Genomic DNA, 15882 nt, shown 5'->3' with positions numbered 1-15882 from the left:
GGTTTTTTTTACACTTTTTGCATGTATTTAATGCACACAGACTATATCCTTTGCATCAAACTACAGATTCAATTCAGAAAAATCTGAAGGGCAAAACGACAGGGTGGCTGTGACAGGTTCCCAGTAACAAAACACCCACAGAGGTTGTATAGTGCTGGGTGTGACCCCTCTCTAATGGTGAATTGTTCTACTATGTAGAAAATATCAAGTAATGTTGTTGTGCTATTATACGGAAAAGTATATTAATAACTGCATGGGAAAGTTTTACTTTGACATTCATATTGATTTTTAATCAATATCTTTAACTACAGTGTTTAGTTTTTTAAAATATACATACATACATACATACTGAAGCACAGCTTGTTTAAAATACTGGGGCTGGGTCATTAACATTGGTAAATATTGGTATCACATGTTTACTTGTGGGGGAAAAAAGGATGCATTTTATTGAAAAGACTGTACTTTAAGGTATGCAGAACATTTCTGTATTTACAGGCATTCTCAGGGTGGCCAGATTTATTGGCTGAACATGCAGAGATATTTTTGGCCTTGTTTTCTGTTGATATGAATTCAGCACTAGAGTGTCAACCTCAAGATTCCTGGGAGAGCTTTCCTTTATTCCAGCTGCTCAATAATTTTCTCAGAAATGACCGTAAGTAGTTATATAAGATTCTTTTTCCTCTGATTTACTGGTCAACTAAAGGTTTAATCGAATATATACTAATTATCAGGAGTATGGATTAACCAAATTGTCCCATTTTGTAGTTTAGTAATCTTTGCGTATGTGGTGCAGATTTTGTCCCTAAACAGTTATAGACCAATCCTAAACCTCCTGTAATCAACAGATTTTTTGAAATAGCATGGGTCAAAATATTTTTCAGATTTTTTTACCAAATTGCTCGATTTTTTTCAGACCTTTTGCAGAAAAATCCGGATTTTTCAGATTTTTGTCCGAAAAGCCAAAAATAGTTGGATTTTCAGGCTAATTCCAGCGTAGACCACAGAAACTTCCAAATAGGGTAGGGACCTCTCCCTCTGAATGTCAGAGTTTGATGCATGAACAAAACACAACATTTGACTTTATCTGATCTGATTTACATTACATCTGTGGGGATCAGATTTTGTAGGATTGTACAAAATCTTGTGCTGTTGCATGACTAGATTATTGTTTCAATGTTGTTAACCTTTTTATACTTCCTGTTGGTTTACCTAAAAAAAACCCGAATGAGATATGGCCTACCTCTCCATGTTCCTGTCACGGTGTGACTGGTGGAATAGCATGCATAATATGGCCATAAATTAAATGCCTGCTCCAAACCAGGGTTAACTTTCTTCAACAGTCTGTGGAGTGTTATTCCTAAAACTATGATGGGATAAGTATACGCCTGCCCTAAACACAGTTGTTTTGAAATCAGTAAGAACATGTTGACCCTTTCACTATATTTATACCTGTTGAGAGCTGCAAAATATTGCCCAATTGAACAGTTTGCACATAGAGGGATCTTTTTAGTATACAGTTCTTATACTTCTTTATTTTTAGGTTTTTTTTAATAATTTTAAACGTATATTTATTCTTACACTTACACTTTCGATTACCTTAGCAACCAGGCAGTAGTTTGAATGGAAGCCTGGTGGATTGGATACAGTCTGAATAAAAAGACAAGCATTAAAATAAGAATAATGGGAAGTAAAATCTAACATCAGGATTAATGTGACCCCAGTATTATTAGACATTTCAGGCTGTGTGAAAGAATTGTAAGGGAGGTAGTTAAACAACCTGACAAAAAACATCAGAAGTAAATGTCACTCTCAATGTCACTGTTGGGGAAAAAAATTAATTTCAGTATAAAGTGTCTATTAAAATTACATGAACTGAGATTACTATCTGCTTTTTCTCTTGTTAACCTTATCAAAACCACAAATATACTTTGTGTCACATACCAGTGAAAATATCTTCATGTTTTCCGATGCAAGCTTTATGTTTCCTGAACAGAGAGATAAGTGCTACAAAATAATAGTAACATGAATTGTCATACATAAACATAATATTTAGATTATAGTTATAGTATGATCACATGTAGTTAGAGGTATTATGCTATTTTGAGTTAGAAATAATTGAACATGTCAATATAAATGCTTTGGTATCCTGGTGCAGATTTTTAGATTCAGATTAATACTGCAGAATTTGTCTTGGATGTTTTGTTTATTTGTTAGGCTAAATATAATTTGTCTATAAACATTCTGTACAGCTTAGATGTGGCTGGGCCTTAAAGGACAACTAAACCTTAAAAAGAAATATGGCTGGAAATGCTGTAATTTAATTACCAAACTTATTGCATCAGCCTAGAGGTCTAGCATTCCAAAAACAATAATGATCCAAGCCTTCAAAGTTATGCTCGGGAGCTTGTCATCTTGGAATATGTTAACACATCTTCGTTCTGGGCAACTATTGAGAATCATAGTTTGGCTTTTGTTGCAAAAGATCAAGCAGAAAATTAGGTTTTCCTGTCTATGCTACAGGCCTGAGTACTGATTTCTAATTGCACTGTTTTCTGAGCTGCCATGTAATTTGATTTGGAATTCGTTAGTAATCCGCCTTTTTGTGACTTCTATATTGTATACTTCTATACTGTATAATGTGACAACAGACCAAGCATGTGCAGTGAATCAGCAGAAAAGAAGATATGGAGATAACTAGGTGCATCTTCAGCAGTACAGATCTTCACTGCTAAAGGGCTATAGCTGCTTGGGCTGGTGCATTTGAAGCATAATGTTCAGCTCTATGGTCAGTACATTTGTATATATTCTGACTTTCCAAATCATTATCCCTTGTACTCCAAACAGATAAAGAGTATAAAATCTAATTGTGTAGCTCCATGCAATGAGGACTGGTCTGCCAATATTGCTGCAAAAACAGAAATTCATTTACTTCATTGTATTAGTCAGCTTAAGCCACTTTATCTCAGGAAGTACATGTTTTTGTAGGCTTGGATACAACTCATCCTTTGCGACTTTCACTTCATAGTCTGCTCTTTTTAACCTTTGGCAAATATGCTCTTTCATTATAATTGAAGTTAATGTTGTGCTTTGTCAAAGGTTACAAAAAACTGACATTTCAGCTATTTTATGTTATTTCTTTAATTGCTTCCACCATCATCACACCTCTTAACCAATCTTTATGTAGTTAAGAGAAAACAAGCTGACCTAACCTTTAGCAATAGAAGAAAGAAAAATAGGAGCTACACACACAGTTAGCTCCACAAAACATTATCTATATTTGTCATTCTCTGTGACTGTTAATAAATAGGTTAAGCAGCCTTTCATTACAATACATGCGTGCGGCTCCTATTTTTCTCTTCTTTGTAAATGGCTGAAGCCCTAGCAAGCATCCAGTAAGTGCAGCACCAAACGTGTGTACAAATACATTTTTTAGTGTTTGTCTCATTTTAGATTATGTTGCAGAGGCCTATAGGAGAGTAACTAAGACACCAAGGGGCAGATTTATCAAAGGTCGAATTTCGAAGTGAAAAAAACCTCGAAATTCAACCATCGAATTGGGTAGTCCAACATTCGAAGTCGAAGGATTTCGAAGTATGATCGTACTTCGATTTAATCGTACGATCGTACAAAAAAATCCTTTGACTTCAAAACTTAGCCAAACACTGGCTATAGGTTCTAGGAGGTTCCCATAGGCTAACATAGCAATTCGGCAGGTTTAAGGTGGCGAAGTGTCGAATTTGAAGTTTTTTAAAGAGACAGTACATCGATTTTCGAATGGTCGAATTTGTGAACTATTTTCAATTCTAATCAAAGTCGAATTTGGCCTATTCGATGGTTGAAGTACCCAAAAATTACTTCGAAATTCAAAGAAAATTCACTTTGACCCTTAGTAAATGGGCCCCCAAGTTTTAGATGTGCAAATGTTGCCAGTATAAGGGCATCTTTGTAATATATTAACTGGAAAAGACATTTCACTGGGTTAAAGGAGACCTGATACCCTAAGAAATAATTCCAAATTCTATTTTATGATGTAAGTCAAGCAAAATAAACTTTACTCCTACTATATAAATATGTAAATCTTGTTTCTTTTAGTCTTGGAATTCACAATCATGTGAAACAGGCAGCAGCTATTTTGTGGACATTGTTATAAAGGCAAGATTTAGATCATGCCAAAATCTTAAGCCCATGCACTGGCTATACAATTAGATGTGAGGACGGAGTGGGAATGAAAGGGTTGAAATGACATCTAGTAAGTGCAGAATGGAAAGTGAAAGTAATTGCCTGCCCCACCCATGATTGACAGCTGGGAGTTTTAAACAAATATATAACAGGTAGAGATGCCTTACTAATTGTCATCAGTTGTTCTGACACAGTTGTCAAATCTGGCTTTTAATTCTTTGTTCATTTAAATATTTAGAAGTCCTGAAACATGCCTGCTGTGTTTATAATTCTCATTTTGGAGACATAATAACGATATATTGCTTTCTCGATATTCTTTTTCTTTTGCAATTACTTTTTAATATAAAATTTGTTTCAAATCTTAGACTTCACTAACCTTCCCAATGCTTTCTTTTTGTTAACAAAGATAATTCACCATTCATTCTTTTGAAGGTCAAATGTTCAGTTTTCTGATAGAAATATACTGCAGCGTTTATTCTTTTTTTATTACAGGCTTTTCACACTGCGAGCACATTAAAGTATGCAGCTAGAACTGATTTCAACAAGTTAATAATGTTTTATTGTACTTTATAACAGCAAGTGATAAGACTATGTTTCATTTAAAGTAAGATAAATATCAAAAATAAAAAGTCGAAAAGCCGTCCCATGAGAATAAAAAGACTAGTGTTAATAATTATCAAGGAAAGTGAAGTAGAGGCAAATTAGCCATAACAGAGAGCAGAGAGTGACTGCCAAAGTCAACTCTCATTATTATTTTAAAAAATCATTAGGAAATGAAGAGGTGGAAATCCCACTGAGTTCTTTCTACATTGAAGCCTTAGTGGAGATTATTTTTCAGATTTTCTTTAAATGAGAAAGACTAAGGTCGTCTGCATCAGGTTACTCTATAACTGTTAAAAATAGGATAGCTTACATCTCCATTATAATTCACCCCCTTAAAATCTTATTTAAGCTTTTAACATTTCTGCCACAGCCAGTTTCATGATGTAAAACCCAGATTTTTTTACATTACTTAGACGTTCTTCAAAAGTGCATACACGTAAGCATTATTTATGATGCTGTTGTTTTTTTCAATTATGTTTAAGTAATTGAAAAAGAAAGGTAATCTTGAAGAAAGACACTTACTTCTTAACATGAATGCAACTTTTACAACTGCTAAGATGATAATGTACTATAAGCTTCAGGCATCTGTCATTTATTTGTGGGATAATTTGTATATTTAAATTACAGAATGCTTGTGAAACTATTCCTTACCATTTTTCAAACGGAATAGTTCTCTTTATTTTGTGTCTATTTTTAGAACTTAGATAATTAGTGTATTATATGCCTTTGGACCTATACACTATCAGTACAAAAGACTTAAAGACTTACCCTCATATATAATAAAGGGCATAAGTGTTAGTCCAGGAGCAGTAACCAATAAGATTTTAAACAGGTGACTAGTAAATACTGTTTGGTTGCTATGGGTTACTGCTCTTGGGCAAACTTTGTGTCTAACATGCAGTCAGTGACTTGAGGGGGCATATGGGACATAACCATTTGCTTTTGAATCGGATTTGCATGCCAAAGATCAATTGCAAACTCACTGAACAGTTATGTCCCATGTGGCCCCCCTTAAAGTAGCTAACTAACTCAGAGTTAGAGAGCAAGTTGTCTTTTGTTCTTTTATGTTAGACATCTGTTCACTCCAGTGTTTATAGATATTTTTTTTTACTAACTATGTTAGAAACAGTTTTTATTTTGCACAGCCTCTCTATCTACCCAGTTTTCATTTTTATGATGAACTGATCTTTTAAGAGTCACCCTCAGAGAACAGAAATGGGTAAACAAACACTGCTTTGACTGACGGTGAACCGGAAGAAAACCTGGTGGGCCCCGCAAACTTAGGGCCACTTCCTTCCCTCCCTGATGGCTAGGATCAGCAAACCCTGGAGGAAAGAAGTGATACACTGATGGGGCTTGGGGGGGGGCAGGAGTTTTGGAAATGGTGGTGGGCCTCAAACATCCCATTAATACACTGGTTATATTTCCAAAGAACTTTAAAACCATTGGCATATATTGGAACTTTGCTTAGTTATATTTTCTTTCACTACACAAAATGCAATTGTTCTACATAATTAACAGATAAAACATTTTTCAAAGATGAATGTGTCTTTTCGTCAGAGTGCTGCTACTAGTCAAACTGCTGTTACTAGCATTGTGCTAAAATTTACACAATACAATAAGGGTTTTCGGAAAAGCTTGTTCCTGAAAAAGAGCTGTGTTATCCTAGCAAGGGTTTTTTGGTATTTTTTACCAAGCAGTTACCATTATTATCATAGATCATTCTTTCATCATGCTCTATTTGTTAATTGGTTGCATTAGGTATTAATACATTTCCCAGACCATTGAGGACCCCATCTGTTTTCTCTATGTTTATTTAAGAATAAAAACTTGAATCGAGTTAGATTCGGGTTTTCAGGTTGGTAAAATTCGTCCCAGTTTTCCATATTCTATTTTTTTAATAAATGATCCCCCAATCGAATTAACGTTAAAAAAAAACTCATATGAATTTCAAAATTCGACCCTTGATAAATGTGCCTCCCCGTCTTGTGGGGTATGTAAGTATCTGCTTTGCACACTGTTCTTGAGTGATTTTCAATTCATTTTCGCTGAGAGTTTACATGATTGCATTTTACCAATTAGTTTTTTTTAATCAGTATGCACAAAATTACTGTAAGAAATAGTGAATAATGACTACTTTGGCTTTTGAGTATTAAGCTTCTAGGTTTTCCATTTCTTCTAATGTATTGTACGTAATGTAGTCATATTCTGTGGCTATTAGATTTACACATGGAAATGTGTCTCCATGTCTGCTTATTTCCTCTTGCTACTCTGTTTGCTGGTAAGTCAACTCCATGTTCTCACAATTTTAACAGGGCATTCATTACTTTTTTTTCTACAAACTAATATACACGTGCATTTCTTAACTGGTTTTTGTAGTCTTTCACAGTATAGATAAGCTGGATGAGAGCATCAATAATTGTATTGTATAACAACACATATTCATGTGTTAGATTCATGTGAGAATATAAAAATAGCACAGTAGGTTAATTACATCTGTTCAACTGTTCATAATTTTTTTTTTTTTATAATTTTTCCATGAAGCGCTTCTATGCAATGGAAAATTTCACAAGCATGTTCAAGAATGCTTTATGCCACTTGTCATTCGTTATATTGACCTCATGGAGTCCTCCATTGCACAGTCAATTCACAAAGGGTTTGAACAAGAATCATGGCAACCAGTCAAGTAAGTGTGTTAACATAGTATAGAGACATAATAATGTACCCTATATTATCTTAATAATTTGTGGGGGTTTTTTATTATGAATTAGTGAAAAATTGATACATAGCACCTTAAAAAAGTATTCTAATCCTTGACAAGTTCTCTAATTTTACTAAATATCATATATATTGTGGAGCCACCTGATGTAGCAATAGCAACTTTAAGGGCAGAGTTATTAAGGGTCGAATTGAAAATTCGAATTTGTGAATTCTTTATGGTCAAAACTGTCAAATTAGACTAGGTAATTATCCAAACTCCAATTCAAAGTTGTTTTTTTTTTTTTTTTAAATGGCCCTTTGGTCGAATTCAAAACAAATTTGATTCGAGTTTTCGGGTTGGTGAAATTTGAGTTTTCAGGTTGGTAAAAATCGAGTTTTCCATATTTGATTTTTTTAATAAATGACCCCCCAATCGAATTTCGCATAAAATCAAATTCATGTGAGTTAAAAAAAAATTTGACCCTTGATAAAATGTTCCCCCCCTGTCTCGTAGGGGTATGTAAGTATGTGCTTTACACATTGTTCTGGAGTGGTTTTGCCCCATTTTTTCAAGACAAATTTGCGCTAGGTGCTCAACACTTTTAACTCTAAAATATAGCATTTTTGGTATATAATACTTATGCAGCACCATATTTCAGGTACCTTTTATTCTTTTGAGACTATTTTGTAACAAAATAATCTACATCATCATGGTAGAATTTATTTGACTAAATAAATAGATTGTCTGAATACTTCAGTTACTTGTAAAATTACAAATGTTGTTTTATATGATGAATATAACCACATATTATATTGGATTCATTTGTCATTTTTAAAAATGAATATTTAAAATGTTATTTTTCACCTGTTTTTATTTACTTGAATTTCCATTACAAGCAGTAATGTCTTACATAAATATGTTTCAAAACTGCATATGACAAAAAATTTGCCCATCTTAAAGGCCAATTCGGTTGAAATCCTAGGTATATGCTTAAAGGGAACTTGAAAATGTTGAAATTAATATATTGTATAGGCACCCAAAATTGTATCAGAGCATACTCCAGTCTGGATTTTTGTATTGGGATGATGACACTGCAAGGGGTCTTGGGGGCTACATAGACCATAAATAATTGGGAAATATATAAAAGTAAAATCAAAGACTGAACCAACCACACCTTGATATAAGCTAGAGAGAACAAACCAAGATATAAATATTCAGCTCTTATACAAATGAAAATCATAAGGTACAAATAAAAATCAAGGTAAAGTGATCCTTAATTCAAGCCAGATGTCCATATCAGACAATGAGACAATTAAGTGACAACTAAGGTGCTAATAAGTAGTAGGAAAACTATTGGTTCTTTCTGTCATGTTTCAGAAAGAGGTTTGCGATATGCAGGAAATATTTAAATACATATCTTAATGTTACATATGAATGGATCAATTTTCTTACATGTATACTTTTAGAAATGAGGGGGAAACTAATTCATGTTAGTGTTTTAGAAAAATGTTAGCTCTTGTAGACAAATAATAAGATCTCATCCTGAATCACGACTTAAAGAAGAAATCAACCTGTGGGGAAAAAACCCTACCCCCCACCCCAGGTAGACCTCCCTCCTCCCCCCAGGCTAAATGCCCCATACTTACCCCTCAGCGCAGATTCTTCCAGCGAAGTTCCACGCGTCCATCTTCTGCGTCCTCTGTAAACTGACTGTGAGATTGGTATTACTGCGCATGCGCAGTTGGAGCAGTTTGCCAGTTTGTGCAACTGCGCATGCGCGGAAATTGACGATCTCAGCTTACCAAGGACGCAGAAGATAGACGCTTGGAACTTCGCTGGAGGGGTAAGTATGGAGTATAGTGCTTTTCCCCGGGGGGTAGTTAGCCTGGAGGGAGGTCTACCTCCGGTGGGGGGTAGGGTTTTTTCCCCCACAGGTAGATTTCTCCTTTAAAGGGGGTTATTTATCAAAGGTCAAGTTTTAGAGGTTTGTGAGGTTTTTTTATACCTCGAATGAACTCACAACTTCTAATTTGAGAAAAACCTGAAATGGAAAAACTTGAATCCATGAAACCTGGACATCATGAAGGCTATTAACATCTTCAAAAGATTCAAGGAACCTCTGCTATTGATTTCTACATGACCACAACAGGTTGTAGCTGGAGTATTTTCGGATTTGAGCTTTTTCCAGCTTTGAGGTATAATAAATCTGGAAAAATTTGAGTTTTTAAATAAAAACCCTAAAAATTCAAGTTTTATTTTTCTAACCAGAAAATTTGAATTTTGATTGAAAACTACCCTCCACCTTTGATAAATAATCCCCATTTCTATTTCTAACCAGAAAATTTGAATTTTGATTGAAAACTACCCTCCACCTTTGATAAATAATCCCCATTTCTATTTATCTTTTTGTAACACTTGCCAGTTATATACACATAATTCAGATGTAATTTCAAAAATTGATATATAAAGGTAAAATCAAAGACTGAAAATTGTCATAGCATATCACATGGTTTTGATTTGAAAAAACCATCATGCCCAAACAGACATCTGGGAGGAGGTCCTTAAGAAAGACATCAATTAAGAAAGTATTCGCTATGGCCAATTCTTATCATATAGAAACATATTTATACATTAAACATTGTCATCGGGTTTTCCTGCTCTAAGAACAAAAGAGAAGCATTTTTATGTTCCTGAATTATATTTTTACAGGAGCATCACCAACAATCTTCCTACTGTGCCTCTTCCAAAAGTTCCAAGCTTGACTCTTAATCTTCCACAGATACCTAGCTTTTCGGCACCATCCTGGATGGCTTCTTTATATGATTCCAAGTGTGTATCAATGAGTGCATTTCAAATGCATGCCTGTTCTGCATGGCTTTGCCTGTCTGTGTGTGTGTTGTTGTTTTTTGTAATGTGAGTGTTGTACTTTGAATGTTCGTAAGTGTGTATTGATCAGCAATAGTGAAGTATTTACATATCAGGATTGACACAGGTAGCTGAAAGTTGCAACTCTGTATGTTAACTGAATACAATCAAGTATCACTCTTATCAATGTTTTTTGTTTTTTTAAATATATTTTTTTATTGGTACTGTGCCATTTTCTATTAGTATCTTATACATTGTCTAAGGCACCAATGCAATTCTTTGATATGTCTGTGGCACATGGGACGATTCTTGTGCATTCATCTATGTTTTATTGCCAGCAATAAGAGAGGATGATTACAGTATTTGAAGCAGAGTTTTGCAGCAGGTAAAATGCCTGGTCAGTACCTTGTGTGTTATTACCCTCAATCTGCAGAACAATTTTAAGTGGAGTTTCTTTGTTTATCATTTGTGCTTCCTTGTCCTGCCTTGAGGTTCAGAGTGCGTAATTATAATTTAACTTTTTAATACCTACCGTGTGTCTTAAGGATTCTATAACCCACAGCATTTGGCCGATGACTACATTAATATCTTATACAAATAATTTGTCAGTCAGAGGTTATTAAAGTGCACTTCTGCAGGTTTGCAACACAGGGATTTCTGGTATGTTGTCTTTAATTGCTTACTCCCAAGAGAAGAAAGCTTTATTGTATAGACAATACAAACAATGTCACAATTGCTAAATTGGTAAACATTACATTCAGCATCAAGTAAGCATCTTAATTATGTTTCCAGGTTCTTCCTCGAGAGGCAGTTTCTTTGTATTCTTTCACGCCAATGTTGTTCCTGAAAGTTGTCAATAGCAAAATGTGGGGAATTGTTGTGGAATGCTTTCCACCATGTATAAAGGGAATTGTTTTTGTTATGACAAGTAGCATAAAAATGCAGCAGTTTGTGTTTTACAGGGAAACTATACCCCTGAACATTGAAGGTCTCTATAAAAATATATAACATAAAACAGCCCTTTGGGAAAAATGCTGCTTCAACTAAATAAACCATGTTCATGAATGTATGTTTCTAGCAGTTTGTGCCTTTGGATAATCATACAGTACATAGAAGAGTACCAAAGGCTGACCACTTGCTTGTATTATTTAAACACCAGCCAGTGAATGGACAGGGCTGTGGCTTTACTTCCACACTTCTTTCTGTTACAGTTAGAGCTGCATTTTTTACTGTCATGTGATCTCTGAGGCAGCACACATACTATCACAAAATGGTGGCTGAAGGAAAAAGTAAAAGGACAATATGTACTGATATATATTATTATACACACCAGTTTAACATTCTTCACAATCCCTGAGTTTCATTAAAGGCAGCTGTTGTAATTTCCACAGATGCTGCTGAGAGATGTATCAACTAATGTATCAAATTGTAAACATTCAGAATCATGCTGCACCTGTATTACTGAGCTGCCAGACTGAAACACTAAAGATAGGGACATTCGACTTTAAACTTCAATTTTGAAAAAATAGTAACAAGCAGTTTACAATGGAAAATGTGAAATTAGCACCCTTGCTGGTAAATCATGCCCAAGTTGCTGCATCGCCTTTTAGCATTTGATTGACCAGTTGCATGTGTAGTCTCACCATGTAAAGGGGAATCCTGGAATAACACCTCCATAAAGAAGGTATCTCAGTACTTGTACTTGCAGCTTGTACTTTGTACCTCGAGAACTGTTGATCACAGCATTTTCAGTTGTTGGATTTACATTAGGCACATGTTGCAATGAGCATGTATGCATGCAAGTACACTTGTGATTAATGTTTAAGCTAGCACAATTGTGCACTTTGATTTTGCATTTGTAAATGAGCCTTCTTGTCTCACATCTCGTGTCAGTTCTTGAATGTCTGTTCTCTAATAGTTTGGAAAAAGATTCAGGCCATGAAGTGTGCCATATTCTTTTGTGCAAGTTTTATTTCATAGCAGAATACATCTCGAAACCGGGATGGATTTACATTTTTGTAGTATCAGATATTTTTTTCCCATTTATTTTGCCTTATACTGCATAGGATGTTAAACTATGTATATATGATTCATAGATTATTATCCTTAGACATTGCGTGGAAGCAGGATATTGGCTGAATAATCCGCTCGGTTTTGTAAAACTCAAAAGTGAGTTTTTATATTCTGATCCTATGTTAAAACTTCATCAGAATAGCCTAGATTTAACCATAGCTGAGATGTTTAAGGCTTGTAAGGTATTACAGAGTACAGTGTGTCATGCGACTATTCAGTTTTGATTGGTCTCTTGAGAATGAAACTCAGGGGATATCTTGGCTAGACCTGAGCTTCTCTGTGAATTAGTTGGCAATAATGGTACACAGAGATAATGGCATCAGTAAAAAAAAGATGCATCCCAAAACCCATAAACCTAAAAAAAACTATTGCTGAATGACACTTATACTATCATATTGAAAATTAGAAATATATTAGGGGCAAGGGTTGGGTCATGGCGTCCATGTAATATCCATATCAATATGACTGCTTCGCTAGGTAAAATGTAGCAGCTTACTGTTTTTACAACTTGACATCTGCAATGGCTCTTAACATTAAAATGAAATTAACATTATATCACTTTGTGTATATAATGTTAGTATGCAGGTGTGGAAGTGGTTCAACAGCTATGAGGTTTGAGATCAACTGCAAATTCAAGTGCAGAACATACCTATATTACTTAAAATAGTACTTATTAGCTATACATTGCTAAAAAGCCTAAAATACATGTGTAAACTTATATAGGTTTTTGTTTAAAAAACAAACCTATTTTTATGAAGACCTTTACACACATTTGTTTGTTAATGGGACAATGATGAAAAACATTCACATTGAGAAACTAAACGTAGCCCATTTTGGCATCATAGGCTTCTCTGCAACAGATAACCTGTTTCTGAGCATTCATGTGGTGTCCCAAACAGCGTGAAATGCCCTTATCTATGTGAAAAGTCCAGTGGTTATTAGGCTAAAGCAACTGGCTAAAATAAAAAGCCATATCTTATCACCTAATTGTAAATCATATTTTGACTTGCCAAAATATTTTAATGTTCTATGTAAGGTTTTCTATATACTGTAAATTGCTTATGAATATCTTCCCAACAGCTCAAGGAACAAAGCCATGGTATCAATTGTGTGATATATTTCAGTTTTTCACATGCTTACAAGTAATACAAAGAACTATATGGAAATTCCTTTAAGTACATTTTTGGGGCCACATTAAAAAGAAGCCCTGTTTGTTTAGGTTAACTGCATTGATTAATATAATTAACATGAGTGCTCATTGGCATAAATGATTAAATGTGAGAAGGAGCTATGTCTTTCTCGCTTTCATTTATCATATTATTGTCAAGTAGAGCCACTCTCCATTGAGATTATCAATCCAGATGGAATAACTCCGGTAAAACAGGTTATTTGGTGATTTGTATCCAAACCAGTAAATACACCACTTTTAATGTGGCAGCATAGACATCAGAGAAGCAGATGACTATTTCGGCATTTATGTTTTTTTGTATAAAGCTGTTTTTGTTTGTAGCCCCTCACATATTGTATTTACTGCAAAAACTACCTAATTTTGCTAATTTGAATGCATGTAACTGCTCAATACTGATTAATGGCAGCACAAAATTGGTTTGATTAGCTCATTAAGCCTTGAACTTCATAGGCAGGTGTGTTCAATCATGAGAAAAGGTATTTAAGTTGGCCAGTTGTGCTTCTTTTTGACTCTCCTCTAAAGAGTGACAGCATGGGATCCTCAAAGCATCTGAAAACAAAGATTGTTCAGTATCATGATTTAGGGGAAGGCTACAAAAAGCTATCTCAGAGGTTTAAACTATCCATTCAACTTTAAGGAATGTAATCAGGAAATGGAAGGCCACAGGCACAGTTGCTCTAAAATCCAGGTCTGGCAGGCCAAGAAAAATACAGGAGCGGCAAATGTGGAGGATCATGAGAATGGTTACAGACAACCCAGAGATCACTTCCAAAGACCTGCAAGAAAATCTTGCTACAGATGGTGTATCTGTACATCGTTCTACAATTCAGAGCAATTTGCACAAAGAACATCTGTATGGCAGGGTGATAAGAAAGAAGCCCTTTCTGCACTCACACCACAAACAAATTAGTTTGTCGTATACAAAAGCTCATTTAGTCAATCCGCAGTCATTTTGGAACAATATAACAAAAAGCGCTTTGCATGGTGGAAGAAGAACACCGCATTCCAAGAAAAACACCTGCTACCTACTGTCAAATTTAGTGGAGGTTCATCATGCTTTGTGGCTAGTTCAGGGACTGGGGCTCTTGTTAAAGTCGAGTGTCAGATGAATTCAACCCAATATCAACAAATTCTTCAGGATAATGTTCAAGCATCAGTCACAAAGTTGAAGTTACACAGGGGTTGGATATTCCAAGAAGGCACACTTCAAAATCTACAAAGGCAATTATACAGAGGAAGAAGTACAATATTCTGTAATAGCCGTCACAGTTCCCCGACTTGAATATCATGGAAAATCAATGGGATAATTTGAAGCAGGCTATCCATGCTCGGCAGCCATCAAATTTAACTGAACTGGAGAGATGTTTGTATAGACGAATGGTCAAAAATACCACCATACAGACACTCATCAAAGGTTAGAGAAGGCATCTTAGAGGCTGTTACATTTGCAAAAGGAGGCTCAACTAAGTATTGATGTAATATCTCTGTTGGGGTTCCCAAAATGTATGCACCTGTCTAATTTTGTTATGATGCGTATTGCATATTTTCTGTTAATCCAATAAACTTTGTCACTGCTGAAATACTACTGTTTCCATAAGGCATGTTATATATTAAAAGGAAGTTGCTACTTTCTATCTTATGTAATGGGTCCACAAATGTTAAATAAATAATTCTGGCCACTTTTCAAGAACTTAATCCAAGAAATGAATCTATGTATGTTGTGAATCGATGTATGTTGCACCTTGTGGCGTTGTTTAGTATATATGACTTAGTTTCATTATTTTCATTTAAGTTTAAAAACATTGTTGATATCCAGTGAAAAGTTTTCACACTTAATATAATGGGAACCTCATTATTATTTTTGTCTTGTAGTAATGGCTCTGCAACTTCTGAAGATCTGTTCTGGAAACTTGATGCATTGCAAGTGTTTGTACAAGATCTCCATTGGCCAGAGCCTGAATTTGCAAACCACTTGGAACAGCGTCTCAAACTTATGGCAAGTGATATGATAGAAGCCTGTGTTAAAAGGTTAGTAAACTGTATTTTGGATATCATTTAATGTTACTACTTTGGACATTAGTGGACACAGATAAAACTAGCAGTATATAATACCAAACTGAAGCAATTTGCCTCAAATAAATTAATCAATAAGAATGAACTGAACTTTTTTTTGTTAAAACTGAAGTGTAATATCCTCAAATTAGAACCAGAGGCCACCAAGTGTTTAAAAAGAAATAAAAACAGATATAAAATGCATTTATAATACAAGCAA

General features: G+C 34.8%; 1 protein-coding gene across 11 annotated transcripts in view; it reads left to right on the top strand.

Moving 5' to 3' along the window:
* The window catches only part of cadps2.L (Ca++-dependent secretion activator 2 L homeolog), a 158763-nt gene that overhangs the window by 103101 nt on the left and 39780 nt on the right, over positions 1-15882 (top strand). For 6 of the 11 annotated variants that reach the window (XM_041586407.1, XM_041586410.1, XM_041586409.1 and 3 more), the window contains 4 exons: positions 496-652; positions 7327-7468; positions 10193-10312; positions 15483-15638. In XM_041586407.1, the coding sequence (XP_041442341.1) occupies positions 496-652; positions 7327-7468; positions 10193-10312; positions 15483-15638 (575 nt within the window). The remainder of the gene's footprint in view (positions 1-495; positions 653-7326; positions 7469-10192; positions 10313-15482; positions 15639-15882) is intronic. The other 5 variants (XM_041586412.1, XM_041586413.1, XM_041586411.1 and 2 more) reach the window with 1 other exon arrangement.

This window comes from Xenopus laevis, chromosome 3L (assembly GCF_017654675.1).
Source record: "Xenopus laevis strain J_2021 chromosome 3L, Xenopus_laevis_v10.1, whole genome shotgun sequence".
Classification (NCBI taxonomy): Eukaryota; Metazoa; Chordata; class Amphibia; order Anura; family Pipidae; genus Xenopus; species Xenopus laevis.
Note: the sequence above shows the minus strand (reverse complement) of the source record. Positions and strands in the feature narration are given on the sequence as shown.